The sequence below is a fragment of the Callospermophilus lateralis genome, chromosome X (assembly GCF_048772815.1).
Source record: "Callospermophilus lateralis isolate mCalLat2 chromosome X, mCalLat2.hap1, whole genome shotgun sequence".
NCBI lineage: Eukaryota > Metazoa > Chordata > Mammalia > Rodentia > Sciuridae > Callospermophilus > Callospermophilus lateralis.
Window position 1 is genome coordinate 7,634,805 of NC_135325.1, and position 25,799 is coordinate 7,660,603.

Here is a 25,799-nt window from a genome sequence, read left to right on the forward strand (position 1 = left end):
TTAAATGAAGTGCTACTGCCATAATAGTTCATAAGTTTGAGAGTGGTGACAACAGAATTATAGTTCAATGTCAAAGTCAAAGGAATAATAATAGTTGAAAGCTCAAGAAAGTTAGCAAAGGAAAACTACTCTTTACTAACCCCGTAGACCACACAAGTGAAAAACTCAAGAAGTCATAGAAGAAAAGCTATGACATTTAGAAATAACTTGATATTACCTGTCTTGTTTAATGTAGACAATACACTGGAAGTAGCATCTGAAACAAAATAATAAAAATTAGTGTAACTACTGGCATGGTTAACAAACATGACTCTTCTAACATTCCTTAAATATTTTACTTTTCCTAAAATCCAGAAGTTAGTTTTGCAAAAGTATGTATTTGCTGCCCATCCCCTTCTACTATCCATTCTCCCACTCCTGAAGATTAATTGAACAAATGTTTGTTCTTTCAAAATGCGTTTCCTGAATGCCAGTTACATATCTAACACATAACAACACTCCCATAATTATTAGATTTAAATAAACTCATTTATGTTGTTTAGTTTTTGTCCTTTACAATAATGAAATTCCCTAAGTGATATGAAATTTCTAATGTTGATATCAACTTTAGTAGATAGTGGCAGGGAGGCTGAATGTTTCTTCCGGTGGTATAGTCTTTTAAAGTAATTTTAACTAAGTCTAGTTTAAATTCGAAGTTCTTTTTTATATATACCTTTATTTCACTTATTTATTTTTAATGCGGTGCTGAGGATCGAACCCAGGGTCTTGCACATGCTAGGCGAGCACTCTACCGCTAAGCCACAATGCCAGCCCCTAAATTTGGAGTTCTTAAACAGTACATTCAACTAACTTTTAGGAAAAACCTCTTTTGATAGTGTTTGATCTAAAATCCAACTTTGAATCTATTCTATTTTTATTTCTTTAACTGAAAAGCATTCAAGAATTTATTATTCTGGATGAAAATTTTTAAGGAAAAAAAAATAAAAGGTATCACATTATCACACTTAAACACACACACACACACACACACACACACACACACACACACACACAGATCCAAACACTGCTACAAAGCTAAATTGAAGATGTTCTTTTCACTGTAAAAAGTAATTACACATAAAAATTATAACCTTTGGCTCTTCCCATTGGGCCAAATATGAATTTAAACCAGTTTTTGATTAGTATAAGCTGCAACTATGATTAGCTCCTTAACCACCAACCACATGGTGAGATTTTATTTTAACTAAGTGATTCTGAAAAGTGTTGGGGTTTGACCGCAGTAAGATGGAAGGCTATCTACCCACAAAGAGGATGGAACAGAATGTGCCGCCCGGCCTACCTCCCTTGAATACAGCACAAAGCTCTGTCCTTTTCTCTAGCACAATGAGGAAGCCAGTTTTTCCCCCATTTCATACTCTTTAAAAATTGATCAAATCATCTGTAAAAAGGCTGTCTTTGAACACTCTGTGCCTTCAAATCCATGCTGAATCATATTGAAGTCACTGGATGTGCTTTTCACATTTAAACATCTGTCATGCAAAACCTTATGGCATTGTGTTGTACAGCAAGTGAAATGGAGTACTCAAAATTTCTTTTCTAGAGCAGTTAAGAGTGGTGGAGGGCTGTCTTCCCTCTGTGATCATAATAATTTTATCATTTAACCAGAAAGTTTAGGTCACTCTTAAGGGTTGACAGGTTTGGGGTTTTCTGAAATTATTTAATGTATTCAGAAATAATTTAGAGAGGGAAATCTGCCACATTGTTCATTATACTTATATACATATTAACAGTTATCAGTTTTTACTTGCTCCAGAAAAATTCTTACCATTGAGGCTTGTAGTTTCAGCCACTTTTTGTTACAAGGAGAAAAACAATACAAGGTATCATTAAAACAAAAATTTAACAAATTGGGCTAAATCTATGTTTAAATTTTTTCAAAGTCTTGCCTGGAGTACCATTGGAGTAGGGGACAAAACTGACAAGAGATGATTCAGCTGCAGGAGAGAAAAAGAAAATTTTAAAATAAATACTTTGAAACAGTTATGTATTAGTCAGAACTTTCTTTTTATAAATATAAAAAGAAAACATGCTCTGAGACCCATGATCACAAAGCCTGCTACTACCTATGGAATATCATGGAAATAATCTTAGGAAACACACCAAAATAAAAGAAATATTACATTCAAAATTTTCAACCAACAGAATTCTAGAAAACATTTAAAATAATGTGTTGAACTACAATCATGAAATATATTCACATATTGGCTTACAATGGTGCCTGGCAACTCATCCCACAGTGAATTTAGGATTATAAAGACAAATTGATACCACTCAATATTGTACTACCTAACACAATTTCCCAGTAAGCTATTTTAAAATATGGCTGCTATTAAGACAATCAATTGAGTAATAAATTTCCTGTGGAGTGACTCTATTTAGGTTAAGAGGTCAATCTACTATTTACATCTTACATGCTTAAATATTAAAAAGATCTAGTGGCTTGACCTCTACCAAACATGGGAAAAACAAACACAAACATTTTACAACTAAATCAAGTTTTTAATTTATCTGTAATTTATTTGCCTCCCTATTCTAGCAAGTGCTAAGCTTTTAGAAGCCTTTTGAAGCCTGATTTTTCAGCTGGTATGGACAAACTTTGGGTGTGTTAAGATGGTTGGCTGGCCTGTCTGTTTTAGACTGCTCATGCGTTGGCTGAAACACACACACCCTGTCTGTCCCACATTATTGCTTCCATATTTTGTCATTTGTTACATTTATTTTTTTTTTAAGTTGGCAAGGATATTTCATGAGGAGTAAGACAGTTCCTGAGGGATAAAATCAAAGTGCAGGTATGGACTTCTTTGCTATTGGGGCAGAACAAAATAACTGGTCAGAGCTGGTTTTTAATTAATGACTATTCGTTCTTCCAAATGTTAATGAATGGTGATATCACACAAAGAAGAGGCTTATGGGCACAGCTGTCTTTGCCCTTCAATGCTACACTGGCTCTTCCCCAGGGCACTCAGAACCTAGGCTGTGACTAGTGCCAGTGTGTACCCACAAAGCCCTGTTCCTCATTCTCTGCAAACAAGATTTTGCAGATATCATCATAATCAGGTTCGCTGAAAGTTATTCTACTAAAAAAAAAAAAAAAATACACTGGCCTACTCTACCCTGGAAGCTTAATAACCAGGGGACAAATTGGCATGGTAAAAAGGGCTTGGGCTTTGGTGGCATGCAGTCCAGGTACAAATCTTTGCCCCATAACTTAGTAACTCATACTAATGATAGTTAATTTAGTAAGGGCTTACTCTGTGCCAGGCACATGTATCCTTTCATTTTCACAAATACCCTATGAAGCAGGTACTGTTCTTCTAATTAATAGAGGAGGAAACTGAGGCATAGAAGGGTGAAGGAACTTGCCCCAAATCAGAGCTGGCAATGGGGGTGGGAGGGTGTTAGCCGAATTCAAACTCTAATAGTCTGGTTCCAGAGAATGTATGATCATGAGCAAGTTTTCCCTGCTGAGCCTCATCTGTAACATGCAAATAATGATTCCTATCCTGCAACACTGAGAGGAATGGGAAGATGTTTGAAGACTTCTAGGCACATAGTATGTGCACAAGAAACAATTGTCATTATTATTAATTCCATTTAAATGAATAACAGTAGAAGCTCATTTTCACACAATTAAGGATAAAATGTGAGTTGGTTCATCTCTTATCATGAGAGATCATTCTAGTCTATATGGTACAGCAGGAAGAAATCAGAGAAGCCATGTGCTGCCTCTGTATGATGTGGAGCAAGAAGCTGTGAGGTCTTCGACAAGTTACTGAAGTGCTATGGGCTTCATTCTCTCATCAGCTAAGGACTGGAGCTGGACTATTTTATCCCTAAGGTTCCATCGCAGCTATCAATCTGGAAATAGGATCCTGTTCCTAGTTCCTGCCAATATGGGTTCTAGTTATTAATTTATCTATAATTTATTTGCCTCCCTATTCTAGCAAGTGCTAAGCTTTCGGAAGCCTTTTGAGAAATACTCAATGAGGGTACTGAGGAAGCATGTTTAAGAGAATATCTCATCATGAAAATATAAAAACATTTGGCATGTTTAAGTTCTTGATACTCTTCAGAAAATTCGTGAACTAGAACACCAAAAAGAACTGAAGAACTTAAGCAGCTACCATGATGTAAACCCACAATTTATTTGTCAGTGTTGTACTCCCCAGCTTTGTTTGGCAATATGGAAGAATCAATATGGCTGTCTTCTTGTCTATGTTTGCTATTGATTTTCCAGGTGTAGGTTTAATAACATAACTTAATTAAGCTACTTGCAGAAAAACAATTTTGCTATAACTGACTACATGCCATACTGTGTGGAGAACTTTTGGGATAATATTTTCCTGAAATTCCCCAAAGTCATAAAATAACAGTCTTACCAGATGGTGATAACAAACTGGAATTATCAGCATTTTCTGTCAAGGAAAAAGGTGATTTAAAAATTAGTTTACTTTATGCACAAATTTGTAGGAGATGAACATCTTTAGTGGCAATGAATCTAAGTTGAGTTGTAAATAGCTACCAAAAGAGGGCAGTATGTTAATTTACTATTATTCTTGACATTGATCAGTCCTTTTGAATTCTCTACAATGACATCTCTTAGAAATGATGACTAAAAACTTCAGCTACTGCCTAATATTCATTAAAATGTGTAGAAGTAAATGTGTACATCTGCATAAATTAAACTTCCATGAACTGTGCTTCTTTTTAGCACAGATGTTAACTATGCTTATTCTGCCACCTCTTGTATATAATTTCAATCTGATCAGACACCTCTCAGTGTACAAACTACAAGAGCTATTGAGTTATTAATTTGGAGAAAATGCTCATGTCCCTTAAAAGTAATTCTCTTTTTTTTCTCTATGTAAAATAATACATGCTTACTAGAGAAACTTCAGAAATGAAAGAAAAACAAACAAAAAAAAAAGAAAAGAAAAGCCACCTATAGTTTTGCCACCAGAAATAAATTACATTAATATTTTAGTATATATTATTTTCCATGTGTATATCTACATATGTATATTAGTGTATATTCATGTACATATGTATATATCTAAATTTATAATAAGAAGGATCATATTACACAAAACTATTTATCGTTTTATATCGTTAAACAAATTTCCACAAATCTGTGATAAATGCATAGCATTTCAATGATTGGATGTACCATTTATCTATGACAAATTTCCTTTTTAATGAGCATTTTGGTGTGGACGGTTTTTCATTACAAATAATGCTGGATTTTTGCATACACACATGGCTCATTCTTTCAGAAATTCCATGAATTTTGGTTGTCAAATGCCCTATAGAAAACTTAGTTTACAGTACCCTTTGCTATACACAACAGTGTTATTTCCCAAAACCTTCACCCAGGTGAGGTGCTATAAGTTGTTAAAAAAATTAATTATAAAAGAATTGTTATTTTCTTTGTGGTATTCTGACATACAATTAATAGAAAAGAATAAGTATGTTTGGAAACTAAAGTTGCATAATGAAATATACCTACTATCACATGGGAGCCTATTTTCCTGAAATGATGGCAGGGTACTTATTATTTTCGGGGATAATTAAAATCATAGTTGTGCTTTCAAACAGGATTGAATGATGCTTAATTCCTGACTTCCCCTGCAGCCAATAAGGCAAATGTGGGCAGAGTGGTTAGTTGTCTTAGTACCCTGATGTAATTAGAATGACCTCTTCCTTAATCTCTGTTCTTTTTTTTTCAATTGATTTTTTTTATTGGTTCTCAAAACATTACAATGATCTTGACATATCATATATCATACATTTGATTCAAATAGGGTATGAATTCTTATTTTTACCATGTGTACAGATTGCATGTAGCCTGGAACTTACAGGGCTCCTGGAAGCTCCCAACAGGATAGACAACAATCTGCTTTGATGAAGAGAGGGAATCTAGTAAACTAAAGCTTCAGTTTTTTAACCCGTTAAATTCCAAGTTTTGGGGGCTGGGGTGGTAGCTCAGTGGTAGAGCACTTGCCTAGCATGTGTGAGGCATTGGGGTTTATTCTTAGCACTGCATATAAAGAGATGAATAAAATAAACATCCAGCAACAGCTAAAAAATTTTTTTTAAAAGTCCCAAGTTTTCAATTCTGTAAGCATAATAAATAGTCAAATATTATTTCAAAGTTACCATAAGTGGTAAGTTCTTATGTGTGTTCCACATCTGGGATGACAGGACAAAATGGGTTCAATTATTACTGCCTACTTTTTCTTTTAGCAGTTTTTCCATTTGATTTTGTTTGTTTCTTGCTTGCTTTTGGGGACTCAATTGCTTGGTGACAAACATTTATTCATTTTTTCTATCTCTCATTATGATGTTCTGTATCACTCCTCCTGGTCCAACATAAAGACATCCTCACAGGTCTTACACTTTCCTGAACATCAGCCTATCTTTCTCTTGTGTCTCTCCCAATTCACTTCCCACTTGTAACAATAAAGAGGTGGTCGTCATTTGCAATGAGTCATATATTTGAGCTCCATGCCACTCTTAGGAGACAAAACATTTCCACTGTTAAAAAGATTCATAAACAAAGGAAGGAAAAACATTGAAAATTTTCAGATTTTCCTTTGCAAACCTATAAAGAGCAAAAGTTAAAGCATTATTCATTTACTGAAGTCAATCTAAATCAATAAATAAAATTATTGTGATCCATCTATAAAATTTACTCAATGTCACTCCCTGATGATTTTTTTTTTTTAGACAAAGCCCATACAATTATGAGCAGGAGTTTGGTGAGCATAAGCTTAGAATGGAAGCCAAGAAGAGCCAGAGGAACTGGAAACTCAAGAAACTGACCTCCTTCCATGGTGTCTTTTTCCCTACCTCACCTCCCTGGCACTTTTGTTCAGTTATTGCCACCACCTTCTGAATGCCATTCTCACATGGCCAAGTATGGTCTCAGCACTGCCATGTGAATATCCCACTGTCATTGCCTCAATATACCAAAGAACTCAGCCCTCATGACCCCACATCATTGCCATACTCAATCCATTCTTGAATTTAATAGCATTGCTGGTAACACCAGCCAAATAATTCCAATTGAGAACTTCAGTGCATTAGACTCTTCTTGCTGCTATAATGAAGTACCATAAATTTAGCAGCTTAAAACACAGATTTTTTTACCACAGAGTTCTACAGGTAATAAGTCTAGTACACATCTTTCCAGCCTGAAGTCAAGGTCAAGGTGATGACAGGCAAAATTCCTTTCTGGAGACTTTAGGAAATAATATATTTCCTGCTTATTAGGGTTATTGGCAGAATTCAGTTCCTTGGAGTTACAGGACTGAGGTTCTCATTTTCTTGCTGTGACAAATTGAGGGCCATGCTAAGTTGTTGAGAGCCACAGCCAAAGGGGCCCTAGCAAACTTCCAGCTGCCAGCAAACTTCCAGCTGCCAGTTGATGATTGGCTCACAGCGGCCCCAGCAAACTTCTAGCTGCCAACTGATTGGCTCCTCTGCGGTGATGCTCACTGGGCTGTTTCCCCACCCTTTCAGACCACGGAGCTGCTCATTGGGGGACTTTTTTGGCTCCGCCCACACGACCCAGCCAACCAGCCTCAAGAGCAGGAGGAGTGGGGGAGGTGGAGAGGCTTGTGGGAAGCCAGTGGTGGCAGTTGGGCTCTGAAGGTTTTTTCCTGAGGAGCTGTGTGGTTTGGTGTGTGGTTCTGAAAATAAAGTTCGTTTCTTTTGACAAGTGGCTCCTGAATTGTGCCCAGCCAGACTGCGGCACTAAGTCTAGAAGCAACCCATGTTTCTTGCCTCATTCCTCCATCTTCAAAGCCAGTAACAATGGGAAAGGGTTGGGGAGTCCTTCTCATGCGCCATAACTCCAATTCACTTACTCATCACACTTTAAAAAAACTCACATGATGACTGGGTCTACCCAGGTAATCCATGATAACCTCCCTATCTCCTATCTCCCTATGGTCCTTAACTTTAATTATACCCACAAAGTTCCTTTTCCATGTAAGTTTTCACCCTGTCTTATAAAATTGGAAGTTATAAAAGATGACCCCTTTATGTCAGTTCTCTGGTCCTCTAAAGCATGCTCCGACTACAGAAGAAGATGGAGATGGCTCTCTCCTCTTTATATCTTAAAGTATTAATTGACTACATGAGTCACTTGGCATTTGATATATATTATTTAACATTCACACTGTGTCTTAGTTCATTTTCTGCCACTATGACAGAATACCACTGGCTGGGTCAATTATAAACAATAAAAATTTACTTGGCTCATAGTTCTGGAGGCTGGGAAGTCCACGATTGAGGGGTTGCATCTGGTGAGAACCTTCAGGCTGTGTCATAACTTGGCAGAAGGGTAAGTGAGCTCATGAGATAGAGAGATATTAACCCATTTCCATGAGAATGGCAGCATTTATCTATTCATGATTGCAAAGCCCTCATGACCTAGTCACCTCTCAAAATCCCACTTTTCAATACCATCATGATAGCCATCTAATTTCAACATGAGATTTTCACAGGAATTCAAACAATAGCACACTGGATAAATTATTTTTCCAACTACATACTAAGAAGCTTGATGCTTTATTTATTTTCCTTCAAGAATCCAGTCCAGTGTCTTGTTCAAAAGTATTTTTAGATGAACTGATGAAATCATTAAGAAATCTCTATCACGGTAGCATGAGACCTAGCTAGCATGAGACCCTGGGTTTGATCCCTAGCATTGTGAAAAAAGAAGAGGAAGAAAAGAAGAAATCTCCATTATCGGGGATCAAGTCAGGAACCCATGATAAGCAGCTCAAGAGCAGGAATTTAACTCAGGGAAATAGTGCAAGGGTGAAGTGCTGGAGCAATCCACAGAGGTCAGCAATGGTAGGAAGCTGCTGGTACTTCCAGGGATGGAGGAAGAAGGAGGGAGGTGAAGTTACTAGATCCTAGAGAGGAAAGCCACAGAGCATGAGCTGAGACCACAGAGGGGGCTGTCCAGTGAGATGGAATCATGGAAGACGCACAGCCCACTATTAGAGATGCCAATCAGACAGGGGGGGGAAATGCCCCAAATTCTTCCTTTCATCCTGCAATCCCATCTCCTGCCATTGCTGCCCATTGGCCACACCTAGCTGGAAGCCAATTGGCAATGGGACGTGGAAAATATGGCATGGGTTTAGGTCTCTGTGATACAAAGCAGAGCAGGGGAAGCATGGGGATGGATCTGAGAATAATGAGACAAAATGACCTATTGTGGAATTCATGAAGACTTGAGAAAATTTCTTGGATGACTATTACTGAATCTGAACGTGGAGTAGTTATGACTGCCAATCACAGCAGAGAGATTACTTAACAGATCTTATAAGTGTGTGTTAAAATGTCCATTCAAATACATACTGAAACAACATTTAAAATTCAGCAATTGAGAGCCCCTGTTGCCTACAGTGTGACTTCGATCATATACTCGCTAGGGACTCTTCCTCTTTTTTTCTAATGTCCCTTCCCTGCTCCCTTGCTCCTGATTTCTGAGATCTCTTCCAAATAAACTACCTGCATCCAAATCATCAAGATCATGTCTGGGTGTTTGTTTTCATTTTTCTCTCCATTGTTTGACATTGTGGTAGATGTCAAGACTTCAAATGTGAGACGGTTGTCTACAAAGCTTTGAGTGCAGTAATACTAATGAGTCTTTACTTTCAACAAATTGGCCCCAAAGTTGGATGGGGAGAAAAAAAGGTTTGATCTTCTCAGATCTAGAAAGGATACAACTAGGCCCCCCTGCATGAATATTTTAGACCTAACTGAAATTTGTAATTTGGTGGCAGTCTTCCTCTGGATTGAATTGCTATTCCATAGAGAGATAATTAAAAACAAGCCACCATGCCTAGAGACTCTTACATAGGAACCCCAAACAAAGCAAAAAAAAAAAAAAAAAAAAAAAATTGTTATTATATTGGCTCCTCAGAGCTTGAGTAACGGATACTCTTCCAGAAACTGCATTTTCAGATTTTGCTACATAACCAAAAAAATAAATGAAAACATTTCTAATTTGGCACATCTGAAACATGCTTACTTGAGCTGTAACTATCTCACATCACACTGCTCAATAAGTACTCTTACATAATATATTTGTTAAAAGATTAATAATGACATCACTAAAGAAAACTTCAACTCTCAGTTGATGGAACTTCCCAAAGAGCAAATTGTCAGCAATTCTAGGTGGGTCTTGGTCAAAATGGGAAAGTGAAATGTGTTCTTGATCCCCCAGGTCCTGACTTGCTCTTCTTCCCCTTTCACATACTACCACTTCACATCCTCTCAGTCCTTTACCTTTTGGAACTGATCCTGACTCCCTCAGGGCTTTATGTGCAAAGGTCTATGAGATGCATTTTGGAGTATCCCTAAATTCCCTGAAATAAAATGAAAATTTGTTTGTGTTCACAGCCCCCCACTCCCGAAGAGTAAAGTCCCAAATTATTATTTTTTTTTAAAGAGAGAGTGAGAGAGGGGGGAGAGAGAGAGAGAGAGAGAGAGAGAGAGAGAGAGAGAGAGAGAGAGAATTTTAATATTTATTTTTTAGTTATCGGCGGATACAACATCTTTGTTTGTATGTGGTGCTGAGGATCGAACCCGGGTCGCATGCATGCCAGGTGAGCGCGCTACCGCTTGAGCCACATCCCCAGCCCCCAAATTATTTTTAATTAATAAGAATTTTTACGCTGGGTGCTACGGTGCAGGGCTGTAATTTCAGCATCTCTGGAGGGTGAGGGAGGAGGACCACAAATTCAAGGCCAGCCTCAGCAGCTTACCAAGGCCCTGTCTGAAAATAAAAATATAAAAAAGACTGGAGAGGGGCTGGGGATGTGGCTCAGCGGTAGCGCCCTTGCCTGGCATGCATGCGGCCCGGGTTCGATCCCCAGCACCACATACAAACAAGGATGTTGTGTCCGCCGAAAACCAAAAAATAAATATTAAAAAAAAAAAAAAAAAAAGACTGGAGATATAACTTAGTGGTAAAGCAACTCTGGGTTCAATCTTCTGCACCAGCCCCCTCCAAAAAAGGAATTTATACAGTATTACTTTGAGTAGGCACTGTATAAGTGATCACTTTATTTAGTCTATATAATAACCATATGAGATAAGTTATCCCCATTTTACCGTTAGGGCCTTGGACAACTTAGACCATCTGCAATTTGGTTTTCCATTTGGAAGTTAGGGATAAAATTAGTCATACTAACTGACTATGTACTTCCTGAGTACTACTGTTAAAGAACTGAGAAGAATATACAGTAAATACTGCTTATGTCAGTAACTAATACAGTGATACTTTCCCTATTCCTCATTTTCTCAGTTATTCATCTGAAAATAATTTCTCCCTTCTATGTTCAAGAGTTCCATTTCAGTTTCTTTTCTCTTCATATTATTTGCTTCTAATTTTCAAATTGCTTTAGGGATTACTTTGGAAACATGGGATGAGAAAGGAGAAGGGCTTCAGGAGAACAAATGACCCTGACTTGTTTCATAAATTCTTACAAAAGTCAAGACCAGGTGAAATTTTAAGGAAGGAAGTAGAAGGCACAATTAATCATGATGTTATTAGAGTGACCTTGAGTAGTATGTGCAGTCTTGCAAGGGTCATTGTTTGGCTTGTAAAACATAATATTAATATTTTTCTAATTATAACCAGAATATAGGCTTATGTGCAAAAAACTCCAAACCACAGAAAAATATAAAGAAAAACTAAAAACAAAACAATAATGACAAAACAAAAACAAAAGCCAGGCATGGTGGCACAGGCCTATAATCCCACAGCTCGGGAAGTTAAGGCAGGAAAATCTCAAGTTCAAAGCCAGCCTCAGCAAAAGTGAGGCACTGAGCAACTGAGTGAGACCCTGTCTCTAAATAAAATACAAAATAGGGCTGGGGATGTGGCTCAGTGGTTGAGTGCCCCTGAGTTCAATCCCCAGTACCCCAAAAAAACAAAGCCAAAAACGAACAACAACAAAAACCTCGTAGTCTTACCACTCCAAGATAAGGCTAGCTGGCTGAAAGGATCTTTAGAATATCTTTGAGTCAGCTGTAAAACTGAAACAACTAAATAGAGCCTTGGGAGATGTTAGCATCATCTTCTATTTTGAATTAACAGATACAAAATTGGGCTCATTAGCTTTCCAGTATGTGTGGTGGTGTTATAATGTTTCAATTAGGTAGGCTAACTACTTTTCCCGGATTTCCCTTTCCTGTATGTTTCTGGTGAATGTGAGACCCAAGAGGACTTACATGGGGAATCTGGGCAGATATGGAGCAACAGCCATTTTGGAGTTCACACACATTGACAATTATCAGCTGCCTGACCTTGTTAATAGGAGGTTGCTGTCAGGCCTACAACTGTTCCACCTTCCCCTGAATCTTCCTTCAGCCGTGCCAACTCCTGGGCCAGGTGAGTAGTAAATTTTGTGATGAAGAGCCTGGCTTCTATGGGACATCCCTACCACCAAGGCCAAAGGCAACAAGAACTAACATGGGCTACAACTCAGGTTTGTGGCTTCCAGCTTGTTTTTGCTCTCCCCAATCTTACGTTCATCCTCCCTTTCAGACTGCCTGCCCTATAGATGTCAATTCCAGCATCAGATGTGAAAGTAACAGTTTTATAACAATTGCTTAACCAGATCCCACAGTTGTATAGTAAAATTCTTATGATAAATCCCAGAGAGAGAGAATATGAATATTAGTGATTCTCCTTTTGTGATTGAACTCAGACTTACACAGCTTGAAACAAAAATTTTTTGAAGCACTTAAATTGTAGTTGTGCTGTGCAACATGGCATCCGCTAGCCATGTGTGGTTATGTAAATTTAAATTCAAATTCATGAAAGTTAAGTATAATTAAAAATTTAGTCCCCCAAACATGTTTCGAGTGCTCAATAGTCACATGTGGCTGGTGGTTACTGTATTGGGCAACACAGATACAGAACACTTCAGTAACCTCAAAAAAATTCTATTAGTGTTGGTCTGTAGTGATGATAACAGCTAATATTTACTGAATTCTTATATGTGGCAGATGCATTACAGACATCTGTTTTATATTCATTAACTAATATAACTATGAGATAGGTAATTCCACTTTACAGATAAGGAGATTCAATTACAATAATTAAATACTTTATTAAGGTTGGAGGTAAGATTTGACCCTACAAAGTCCAGAGCTTATAAGTCAACCTTATGCCACACTGTGAAGGTCCCAGTGACCTGGCTTGGCACAAAGGGAATGGGTAGTTCTGGTAGAGTTTCCTACCCTCAAATGACTCTCCAGTTTGGACAATGAGCACCTCAGTAGTGCCCATAACGGACTCCCCCCAGTTTCCTTAGATTATATGAACTTGGCTTCTAATATGATCCCAAAAAGAAAAGGATGCCAACCTTATCCCACTCTACCCTCCAATGGTAGAATGAGATGTGACAATAACCCTAGCAGAAGGGTACAATCAGATGCATTAGCTAAGGTAATGCAAGCACTTAAATAATTAAACCCCCCAATTTTGGGGGCTTTATAAAATAGTTTGTTTTCCATGTTTCAAGTCCAGTGAGCAGCCTAGAGTAGATCACTGGGGGTGGGGGAGGCAGGGGGAGGGAACACAGTTGACAGAGGCACTGCTTTCTTAAACATAAAGATTCCACATTTGCCCAGGACAGTGATATCAGGAAAGCAAACAGGGAAGTTATAAGGAGTGAGCAGAATCGGGTGGGAGATATTTAATAGCCAGGACAGGCACACCTTAGATCTACCCACATCCATCGGCCAGAACGCAGTCACATGGCCACTTTCAACTATGAGGGAACTAGGAAATGTAGTCCAGCTGTGTACTGAGGAAAAAAAGCAAAAGCTCTGGTACTATGCCAGCTAATGCCTGCCACATCAGATTTAATGAATGTCATTAAGTAAGTAATGCCCGTTAAACTAATGATGGGACAAGATTAACGCTCAAATCACTCTCCCCTGGAAAAACCACCTTCTCTGTTTTTTTTGTCATGACATTGACAAGGTCAAAAGTCAGGGAATCAATATGAACTGGAGGAGGAATCCTTGCCTCATTCAGGCTGAATATGAATCCCCCTTTCTTTGTGACTCATGCTTCCAGCTTCGCTTCCAGCAAACATCCAAATCAGCATTCTTCCAGGACCCTCGAGAGTAGGACTCCCATGTGACAAACCAGTTCTGTAAACAACTATGTACTGGTAGAAACCACTAAGAGAGGTTGAAATTATGGATATCCCTGCTGCATGGCAATCCTATTTAGTTGGAAAATTGCATTTTTGAGTTGCCTTTGTTTTGAAGCCACATTTACCCTTAACCTTTGCTGTGTGTTATTATGGATAGAAGACTTTTAGAAGGCCCCTAGGCCTTTGTTTATTGGTGGCTCCTGTTCTAATAGCTTTTCCTTATATTGTCTTTGGCTTGTCATGAGCTTTGATAGCCTGATCTGGAATTCCTCACTTTTCACAATCTGTGAGTCTGACTTGATAATCTTCTCCATATGAATAAAATGCCTGTATCCGTTTATTTCCAATGGATGAAAGAATGTGCCTGCTAACCAAGCCTTAAAACTTGGTTAAGAGACTGACTTTCCAGGGAGACTGACTGGGGTTCAGATCCTAGCTCTGCCTTGATTAAGATCCTGACATTTCTCTGCTTACATTTCCTTATTTGTAAAATGGGGATTGTTTACTTTGAATAAAATTATATTAGATTTACAAAGCATTTTATCACAGTACCAACATAATCATGATTATTATTCCTTCAGACTATATAATTCTATATCCTTGGATAAAGTTTACCTTTATAAAATAAGCTGAGTTTTCCCCCTTGTGCAAATAATGTGATATCAGTAATTTGTAAAGAGCATTTTAAAAACAAATGAAGATAATTTCTTTCCATGATTTGCATGTATGTGATCTCCATTCTAACTATAAAATATTATTATCTACTCTCTCATGCTCAATTAGTGAGAATATCTATTAGAACACAATGTTTGTCTAATTCAAGTTTCCATAGCTTAGGATCATATGAAAGCAACTCCTAGAAAGATCATGGGGTTCTGACCCTTCATATTACTCATCAGAAATTGTAATTCATGGAAATCCATTTCAGAGGCAAAGGAGACTTGAAGAAGATCCATTGAAATATTGGAAATTTTGCGAAGGTAATCACTTAGACCATATTTTCATCATTTCAAAAATTGTTTATTTATCACAATATGCTGCAAAAGAAAATTAGAGTGTTCTGTTTGTTTTGTTTGGAATTATATCAATACTGATTTTCTGCTGCCAATCAGACACTGGATACAGTCAGATGTGTCTTTGTTCAACACAAAAATAGGGGAAAAAAATCTTTATTTACTTAAAATTTTAAAAGATAGCATCTTTTAGGACTTGGAGTTCACTGGGAGAAAAGAATTACGAAACAGATCATATGAGGGGAAAAGGCCAGATACCAAAATAGTCCAACCACCTCTGTCTATAAGTAAGGAAACTCAGGCTCAAAAATATGAAGTGATTTGCCCAAAGTTTACTCATGTATTCTGTATTTTGAAGGCCTACTGTGTGCTAGGCACTGTGTTATAGCAGGGAGTAAGAAAAAGTCCTTGGCCTAAATAGAGTTTATATCTGAGTAATAATTCTCAGCTCACAAGTTTTAAAATTCCACTTTGAAAACATTCTATAACTGAAAATTTCTCAGTAATTCAAAGTTATCCCCTCCTGCTTATATACCAAAACACAGAATTTGTTAGACTTCACCGTGAATCCAAATGTGTCTAATGACAAATCATATTTTATATTGGGCACAAGGCAAAAATGTCTATGTAGTTGAAAGACAATATGGCCCTGTGGTCAGTTCTTGTTCATTCAATGAATCAGATCATTATAAGCAATTTTAACTTACTTGTTAAAGCAAGATTAGTACCCATTTTGTACTTTCATTTCTCTCTTCTTTAAAAAAAAAAAAAACTATACTGTACTAAATACTTTAGCAACATTAGGATACCTTTTACTTTATGCTTTGCACATTCCTAAAAGGCAAGGAGAGGAAAGGGTATAGGTCAAATAGGACACCAGTGTTCAAGACTTACACAATTGCCACAAACATCACTGAGAAAGCATCTATAATTTATCTTGATTTTTTTAAATGGCACTGTGATCTCATAAATATGAGATCTCCTGCCGAGATCAATGTGCTTCTTATAATTTCTTGAAGTAAGGATGCACCCATTCTCAAGATATATCTCAACAGTGTGTTTTCTTGGAACATCAACTTAATCCACAGTAACTTAAATTAGTGGAACTATTGCTTTCATTTCTCAGACCTCTCTTAAATCTTTACTCAGTACAAATCCATCCCAGAATGAATGAATCATGGCAAAGTCGTGTAAAACCCATTTTTCAACTGTCTCAGTGACTAAACACTGGGGAAGTGGTTAAGAACTCAAGTTCTAGAATCCTACCACCTCCACTTTCCAGATGTGTGAACTTGGAAGTGAATCAAACTGCCCAAGCCCAAAATAAGTACTTTGTGCAGGCTGGTATAGAGGTCAGAGTTCTACAGAGCTGCTCTCTTAGTCTCAGTACTGTTTCTTTCTGGATAACCTTCAAAGTTACTTCATTGCTCTGAGCTTCAGTCTTCTCATCAGCAAAGTGAGGATAATATGAACTTCTCTGTCTACCCCTAGGAGACACAGTGAGATGACCTATGCTAAGGAGCATTACAAACCAGCAACACTTGTAGAAAATGTTCAGTTGTAATGGGGGGGGGGGAATAGAAGTTCAGGGGATGGGAATAGGAAAGACAGTGGAATGAATTGGATGTAACTTTCCTGTTCATATATGAATACATGACCAGTGAAATTCCCCATCATGTACAACCAGAAGAATGGGAAGTTATACTCCTTGTATATATGATATATCAAAATACACTCTACTCTCATGTATATCTAAAAAGAACAAATTAAAAAAAATGTCCAGTTGTGTTGCTGCTATTACTGTGTAACAGTAACTGTGGCTACTGGATCCTATAAAGAGACGTAATGAATTCACTTTCCATGCAGTGCCAAGCAATGATAGCACTGGCAACTTGAGGATTTACCAGTCAGTAAGAGCTACTCTCAAACTTTTATCAATTTTGAAGTCAAGGTATTTATTGGCTTCATTCTAACTTTAAAAGCTTTTGAAATTGCCTCACCTTAGAAATTTAGCTGTAAAAAATATGACTTCAAGTTGTTTCTAATTTTACATGAGGAGCCTCATATAGGGGAACAGCCTAAAAATGGGATTGCAGAGATGAGTGGTTCCCGGTTCAGCTAGAATCACTTGGGTCACTTTGAAGAACCCTAGTACTCAGGCTATACCCTCAGACCAATGACATTACAATCTCTGGGGTTGGGATACAGGCATCAGGTTTTCTTAAAGTTCTACAGGTAATTCCAATGTACAGCTAAGTGTGAGAACCTAGCATATATAATCAACAGCTCAAATATCACACAAGGATTTTCCAAATGACATTATGTCTGAGCCAGACTCCATGGATCCCTAGTTTCTCAGGACAAAGAATTAGGAATCTGAGCTGGGTGGTTGAACTCACATAATATCAGACTGTGAAAGAATCTTAACAGTCAATCAATTGAGCTTCTTCATCATATAAAGGTGGAAAAACACATCCTTTAAGGGAATTCTAGTTAATGTACAGCTATCTCACTGCAGTCTATTCAAAATTTTGGAGGGGTAGTTTGTGTTATATTAGAACTCACTGGGTTCAGATGAGAGTATGGCTGATGTTATAAGATGAAGGGAGGGGCTCACATTTTTAGAATATCTCTAGGCTTTAGACTAGGGTCACAAATCAAAACCAATCAACCAACCAGAGTTCATTAAGCACTTACTATGTGCTATGGAGGACACCCAAAGACAGTAAAGATGTTACCCTTAACCTCAAGGATCTGAATAGATTATTTCCATATACCTGAAAAGGTCAAACAAGGAGAAGCAGAATTCAGGATGATGGCCTTCAACAATTTCTAGCAGAGTGTCCTGACAAGTCATAAGTGTCTGCTATATATTAGGTTTTAGAGCAAGTTTTACATTTGCAGATACAATTGAGATGGAGAAACAATTGAAACAATAAACAAACCAAAAAATCCCTGAGCTTCCTTTGATGTTTCAGATGGCTTCATCTTGCTTTGGAGCCTCCATTCCAGAGGTATAAGAAAGGGAATCCTTAAGTCTGATGCTTAAAGGCAGCTATGTCTCTCTTGCTCTAAAATGATCTATATAACTCAACGTCTTTTGAATGATTTCACAATCTTTGTTTTCCCTCCTTTTTCTTCTGGTAGTCCAGATGGCATCCATGCTTGGGAATGGGGTGCTAGCGACCTTCTGGTAGCAGGAAGAAGTCTGGATCTGTGAGCTCACCTAGTGCCGAGTCCAGGATTCTCAATGGCCTCTCCAGACATGTCCCCTGTCTTGCAGGGTTCTTCAGTGTCCCGTTGAAATCCAGTGGTGAAGGCTGCATCTAATGGGCCCCACAGTCGATTCTCTCAGAATCCCATCTAGGACTAGGAGTTCCTTTCTTGATGATCCAGCTCCCTTCAGCTCTCACCACTGACAGACACTGTGTCTGTCACATTCTTTATCTGGCTCCTGGTCTAGGTTGTTTATGCCACAGTCTTTTCAGTCTTGTCTTTACCATTGGCTCTCAACACAGCTGTCCACTAGGAAAATGAGGGCCCTTTAGAATCCCTACCTTAGCACATGAGAGCCAAGAGAAAATTAGAGGGAACACTGTCTCTGGCTTTCTCTCTGCCTAAACATACTGTCTCACCATTCTTCATCTATACAATTGCTCTGTGAGGAGTCCTTACCAGCAGTTCCAAGAGAGAAGTGGGATACGATGTTGTCCACTTTCAGTTTCCTCCCCCAATCTGTCTAGAATCTCTATCACTAATCTCCTTGTCACCATTTCCACATGCCAGGGAAAGAGTCAGGGCTCAACAGAAGTGATTTCATGCCTGGGTGTGGAGACTAGGTTTTGGGGGGCTGTGAGATTGTCTGAGCATTATATCAATGACATGGTAAGTATTTATAATCTCAGTTTTACAAAGAGAATATTGTGGCAGAGGAAGGAGACCAGCACTGGGTTTGGTGTTAAGAGACAAAGTCAAACAAGGGTGGTTTTTTGTTTTGTTTTGTTTTGTTTTGTTTTTTTCTGTTTTTCAGAAGCATAGAGCCTACCTCCTGCAGTGCTAACATCTTTTGCACAAGTAAGAATAGACTCCAAGAAACAAAGCATGAGAGAGTAAGAGGTCTTAGAGAAGGGGAACTGGAGAGGAACTTATCACTGGAAATACTTGCAGCACAAAAAGACCTAGATCCGGCCCAGAGAGAGAGAGAGGGAGAGAAAGAGAGAGTGTTGGGGATTATAGCTTATGAGATCACCAAACTGGATCAAATGTGTAATTGTTTCCAAATGGGGAAGACAATTCTGCAGGAATGAAATTATAACCATCTTCCACCATTATGTCATCTTACCCTCTGGAAAATAGAATAGTTTTACCTAAAAGAAGACCTCCTTCGAAGACCAAAGAGTGGGGGGGAAAAAATAAAAAGAAAAAGAAAGAAGGCATTGGCACAGGCTGGGAAAGCTAGAGGCCAGAGGTAAGTATAGTTGTCTGCCAAAGACAACTGGGCTTCTGGTAGACTGGGAGTGATTGCCTCAACCGTCACCAAACTAGACAATTGAAAGCATTCAGGTCTAAGAATTCTCTCTGTTGGCCAGTGGCCTAATAAGAGCATTAGGCCCACCTCTCCCTGCTAACATGAGCTAGTGAGTCATCTCCAAGACGAAGCTACCATGTTTGCAGCCCAGATCCCCAAGAGCCAGGGGAGTGACTATTCTCCAATGGCTTACCTTGGGCTCTTTTTCCACCTTCTACCTGTGCCTCAGTGATAGGTTCACTCAATCTTCAGACACTTACTGAGGGTGCTCTGGGAAGCCAGGTGGAGTATGAATAGCACTGGCTACAGATTCTGATGGCAAATCTTCTGGGCAAATGACTTAATTTCTTTGACACTCTATCTGTAAACTGACATGAAAAATATTCACTGTGAAGAGTTGGGGGAAAGATTAAATGAGATAATGTTCATAAAGCACTATAAGGGCCTGACCCAGAGCAGGCTGAGAGTACTCATTAATTTTCCTCACATCAGTTCACACCCCCACCCCCACCCCCGCACTCTCCCTTCTCAGCCACACTGACAGTGGACTTGAAGGAATCATGGTGCAAAGGAAGTCTATGATGAACATAATCCAAGGTGGCAAGTATCACCAGATAAAAAATAAAGAGTAAGGGGTGAGGGCTGGAGTTGTGGTTCAGTGGTAGAGTGCTAACCTAGCATGTGTGAGGCACTAGGTTCGATCCTCAGCACTTCATATGAATAAATGAATAAAATAAAGGTCCAGCAACAATTAAAAAACATACATATTAAGAAAAGAGTAACAGGAGAGAGATTTCATTCTTCTGAGGAAGTCATAGCAAGTTATATAGAGGTAGGAAAATCTGGCTGAACCTTGGGTGGTGAGTGTGTTTCCAAATGGAGATGACCCCAGGAAGTGGGGGGCATACTTAAGTAAAGCAGGGAAGAGAGTAGAGCCAGTAATGGGTACATTAACAAGCAGCTTACTCCTATGCATAACTGGGACACAGTCCAACTAGGGAACTCTGGCAGACAACATCCAACACTCCTTAGCATAGTCCCACCAAGGGACAAGGAAGAGGACACATTTAAATGTCAACTCTCATTCTTCACTGTTTTGAGGTGTTAACTTCTCACTTTTGAGGAGTTTTGACACTTTTGGCTTGTCCCATGTACAAGCCAAGTATGTTCCCATGGAGCTGGGCACAGTGGTGCATATCTGTAATCCCAGTGGTTGGGGAGGTGAGGCAGGAGGATCTCGAGTTCAAAGCCAGCCTCAGCAAAAGTGAGGCGCTGGGCAACTCAGTGAGACCCTATCTCTAAATAAAATACAAAATAGCACTGGGGATGTGCCTCAGTAGTTGGGTACCCCTGATTTCAGTCCACAGTATCAAAAAAAAAAAAAAAGTATGCTCCCATGGACACAGATCATTCTCAGTCAGGAAGACATGAAGCAGTCAACATCCACAGGAAAAGTCTGCAGGTGACCTTCGGAGTGTTATGGGTAAGGCACTAATAGCATCTTAGCTAGACAAATCCACAGATTTGGCAAGAGCCACATATTTGAGTCCTTTAGCACGGATTCATGCTTTAGGACTTATACTTGTACCTATACTTATACTTGTACCTGTGTTGTATTGTACCTGTGATGTAGTCATGTTCCTCCACCTGCAGTGTAAATTCCCTGGAGTCAGAGATGATGTTCTCTCGGCATCTGGGGTTGTTGGGCCCAGAGCAGGCAATTGTTACCATACAATTGATAACTCTGTGTTGACCAAGTAAGTACCCTTGGCCTTCATAAAGACTAGACCCAAGCTATTCTGGACTGAAAAGAAATGGTTTCAGTCCAAAGTTGTTCAGGGAAATGGTGGCCCTGAGCCACCTGGGTGATTCAGAACCAATATTCATGATTTTCACAATTATGGATTCCATCTTTGTTCTTAATCTACAGATGTAAAAACCAGCAAGCAACTAAGTCTAGCATAGCAGAGTTTCCTCATCTGTGAAACAAACTACTAATAGTGGCTATTTCAAAGGGTTATTGAGTGAGCTTTAAACAAGTTATCTTTTTATAAGGGCTTAGACCAGTGGCTGGCAATCATTGTGATCATTAAATAACATAATACTCTTACTGGGAGTTCTGAGAGATAATAAAAAACTCCTATTTAGCCCTTTTGAGATTCCAAGACACTTAATTCAGAAAAATCTTTGCTTTCATGAGTTTCTTTTTTTAAAAACGTATATTTTGAGCCTTATCATAGCTCCCCTGATGGAAAGATGAGGAAACAGAGGCTTATATTAGTGGCAAATCAAGATCACACACATAGCAGGCAGAAGGCATGGGCGAAGGGGTTCTAACCCCAGATCTCACTAGTTTTCTGCTCTGGCAGGCTGCCAGCAGGCTGTTAGTCAATTCTTTAAGCCAGTGGTTCTACCCTTGAGCATGCATCAATATCATCTGGAGCACTGGTTACAACACAGAATACTGCCCCTTCCCCAGAATTTCAGATCCAGCAGATCTAGCATGGGCCCCAGAATCTGCACTTCTAATAAGCTCCAAGGTAATACTAATATTACTTATCTGGGGGCCACACTTTAAGAGCCAGTACTCTAAGAAACCAATTCATCAGTGCAATAGCTTATATCTGGAATGTTCCCCAAAGGCCCATGTGTTAAAAATGTGAAAGCTGTAGATACCTTTAAGAGGCTGGACCTGGTGGGAGGTTTTAGGTCACAGGGAGTATGTCCTCAAAGGGGACTGTAGGACACCCACATTTTCCTCTTCCTTTTTATAAACAGGCTTCTTCCACCCTACACTCCTTGCTGTGGTGTGCTGCCTCATCACAGGCTCAAAAGCCATGGGGCCAATTGACCATGGACTGAAACCTTCAAAACCATGAGCCCAAATAAACTTTTCCTCTTTTTAAGTTGATCAACTCAGGTACTTTGTTTCAGCAATGGAAAACTGACTAACATAAGCAGAATGCTGGAGCAAGAAATACATTCATTCATCTGCCTTAAGCTACCACTCTGCTTCTCCCTACTTAGGTTTGCTTCAGAGTTATGTACTTTCCTATTTACCTGCTCATTTTTATCATTTTTACATATAAATTTTCAAAAGTCTTATTTCTAGCAGACAGCTTTCATTTTGATTATTTTTTTCCTGTGTTTCACTTTCCTGTCTCATCTGTCCCTGTGGGGGGAAAAGCACCACAGTGAGACTGAAGATGTGGCGTCATTCATGAACTCTGCCACTTCCTAACCAATAAGATCACTGGGGGGGACATTTACTTATCAATAATGTGGGGACACAAGATTTTTGCTCTGCCGATCAGACAATGATATTTTAATGTTCCAAGGAGATGATGTGTGTGACCATAGTTATGTGGATGTTGCATGGCCACAAGAGAATTTATATACCATGAATATCAGGAGACATTTTCTCTCCCTATTTATCTTCTACCAGTTCTATAAACTGGTTCTCAAAGTGTGGTCCCTAGACCAATTGCATCAGCATCACCTGGGAGTTTATTAGAGAAGTAAATTCTCAGATCCCACCCCAGACCTTCTAAGTCACAAACCCTGGGACAAGGGCTCAGTGATATATGTTTCAACAACCCTGATTGTGTGGTTCTGAGCACAAAATCTAGAGCTAGACCCCTGGGTTCAAATCCCAGTTCTGTTACTTCCCAGGGCTAACGACCCTAGGCAAATTACTTATCTTTTTGAGCCTCAGCTTCCTGTTCTGAAAAACAGAGGCAAGACTAGGATCAGATCTGGTTGAAAAGATTAGGAAAGTGGGTTAGTGCAAAGCAGGGATCTGGCACATTGTAATCCTTAGTACCCACTGAATTTTTATTTTTTTATTTTATTTTTTTAAAGCATATGGCTTCTTGACAACATGCCCTTATGCCTACTTTGTGAAAGATTGCCCATTGTGCTTTAGCTTGCTGGAAAGTTTTCCATTTAATTTGCTTGCAAGTATGTATATTGGTACATGTGTTTTGTTTATTTATGTTGCTACAGTTTGCAGCCAGTAGATTTTTGTTTTATCCAACAAAGGTTCTTTGGTCCTACCATCTTCTTCTGAATAAGAAACATATTTACCTGTCTTAAATAATGTCTTTTTTTGCGGGGGGGTACCAGGGATTGAACCCAGAGGTGCTTAGCCACATCCCCAGCCCTTTTTATATTTTATTTAGAGACAAGTTCTCACTAAGTTGCTGACGCTGGCTTTGAACTTGCAATCCTCCTTCCTCAGCCTCCTGAGTCACTGGGATTACAGGGATGAGCCACCATACTGGCTAATAGTGTCTTCTTAAATAACATTCATTTCCTAATCTCACTCCTAATGAGTATTCTTTTTCTTTTCTTTTTTTCTTTTCTTTCTTTTTTTTTTTTTTTTTTGTGGTTCTGGAAATTGAACTCAGGGTCTCGTGCATGCGAGGCAAGCACTCTACCAGCTGAGCTATATCCTCAGCCCCCTAATGAGTATTCTTTACATTTGCATAGCCCAGTGTTCTTTTGGCAGTATACCCACAGAAATCACAGCCCTATTGCTGGCCTTTATGCAGCCTTCCTCAGGTATCTTTCTCCTTGTTTCATAAGCTTCTAAAGATCCCCTTTTCTAAAAATACCGTGCTGCTTCATTTAGCTAGTTTTCTGACACCTTTAAATTTCCATATGGAAATTCCTTCAAGTAAATACTTTTAAAAACAAATAAACATCAGGGTGGGTACAATGATACATGCCTGTAATCCCAGAAACTCAGGAGCCAGAGACCAGAGGATTACAAATTCAAGGCCAACCTCAGCAACTTCAACTTAGGTTACTGAGGTTGGCCTTGAATTTGTAATCCTTGTCTCAAAATAAAAAATAAAGGGGGGTGGGGGATTGTGACTCAGTGGTAGAGTGTCCCTGGGTTCAATACCCAGTACCACAAAATAAAATAGAATAAATGTCAGAAATAAATGCTAATATATTTGGTCAATTGACTTCGGACAAAGACACCAATACCATTTGAAAGGAAAAGACAGTCTTTTTAACACATGGTGCTGGGAAAACTGGATATCCAAAGGAACAAGAATGAAATTGGATTCTTACATCATATATAAAATTTAACTCTAAATAGATCAAGGGATCAAAATGCAAGAACTAAGGTCTTAGAAGAAAATGGGAAAATCTTCCTGACATTGGATTTGGCAATGATTTTTTTTAGGTATGATACCAACCTATAAACAATCAAAGTAAAAATAGATACAATGGACTTTATCAAAATTAAACACTTTTTCAAAACATGGTGGTTCACACCTATAATCCCAGTGACTTGCAAGGCTTAGGCAGGAGAATAGCAAGTTCAAGGCCAGCCAAGGCAATTTAGAGACCCTGTCTCAAAATAAAAAATAAAAAGGGCTGGGGATGTACCTCAATGGTAAAGTGCCCCTGGGTTCAATCCCTGGTACCACAAAAAAGAAATAAAACCAAAACTTTTATCCATGAAATTATACTATAAGAAAGTGACAAAATGCTCCACAGAATGGGAGAAAATATTTGCCAAACATATATCCTACACAGGATTTAATATGTAGAGTATATAAATAACTCCTAAAAGGCAGCAACAACAACAATAACCCAATTAAAAAGTGAGCAAAAGTCTTAAACAGCTAATTCTCCAAAGGTATACAAATGGCCAATAAGCACATGAAAAGATGCTGACATCACTGATCACTAAGGAAAAGCAAATCAAAACCACAATGAGATGCCACTTCATACCTCTCATCAAAACAAAAGAAAATAACAAGTGTTGCCAAGGATGTGGAGAAACTAGAATCCTTGTGCTTCATTTATGGGAATGTTAAATGGCACAGCCACTGTAAAAGAGATTGGCAGTTTCTCAAAAAGTTAAACAGAGAATTACCATATGACCCTGCAAGTCTACTCCTAGGTAAATACCCCAAAGAACTGAAAGCAGGGACTGAAACAGTTATTTGTATACCCATCTTCATAGCAGCATTGTTCACA

The 25,799-nt window shown here is 38.7% G+C and overlaps 1 protein-coding gene across 13 annotated transcripts in view; it reads right to left on the reverse strand.

The window, feature by feature from the left end:
- Adgrg2 (adhesion G protein-coupled receptor G2) overlaps window positions 1-25,799 on the reverse strand; it is a 64,577-nt gene that overhangs the window by 38,153 nt on the left and 625 nt on the right. For 3 of the 13 annotated variants that reach the window (XM_077106648.1, XM_077106656.1, XM_077106644.1), the window contains exons 2-5: window positions 4,440-4,475; window positions 1,947-1,994; window positions 1,826-1,849; window positions 218-256 (exon numbers count right to left, since the gene is read on the reverse strand). In XM_077106648.1, coding sequence (XP_076962763.1) covers window positions 218-256; window positions 1,826-1,849; window positions 1,947-1,994; window positions 4,440-4,475 — 147 coding nt within the window. The remainder of the gene's footprint in view (window positions 1-217; window positions 257-1,825; window positions 1,850-1,946; window positions 1,995-4,439; window positions 4,476-25,799) is intronic. The other 10 variants (XM_077106654.1, XM_077106650.1, XM_077106652.1 and 7 more) reach the window with 6 other exon arrangements.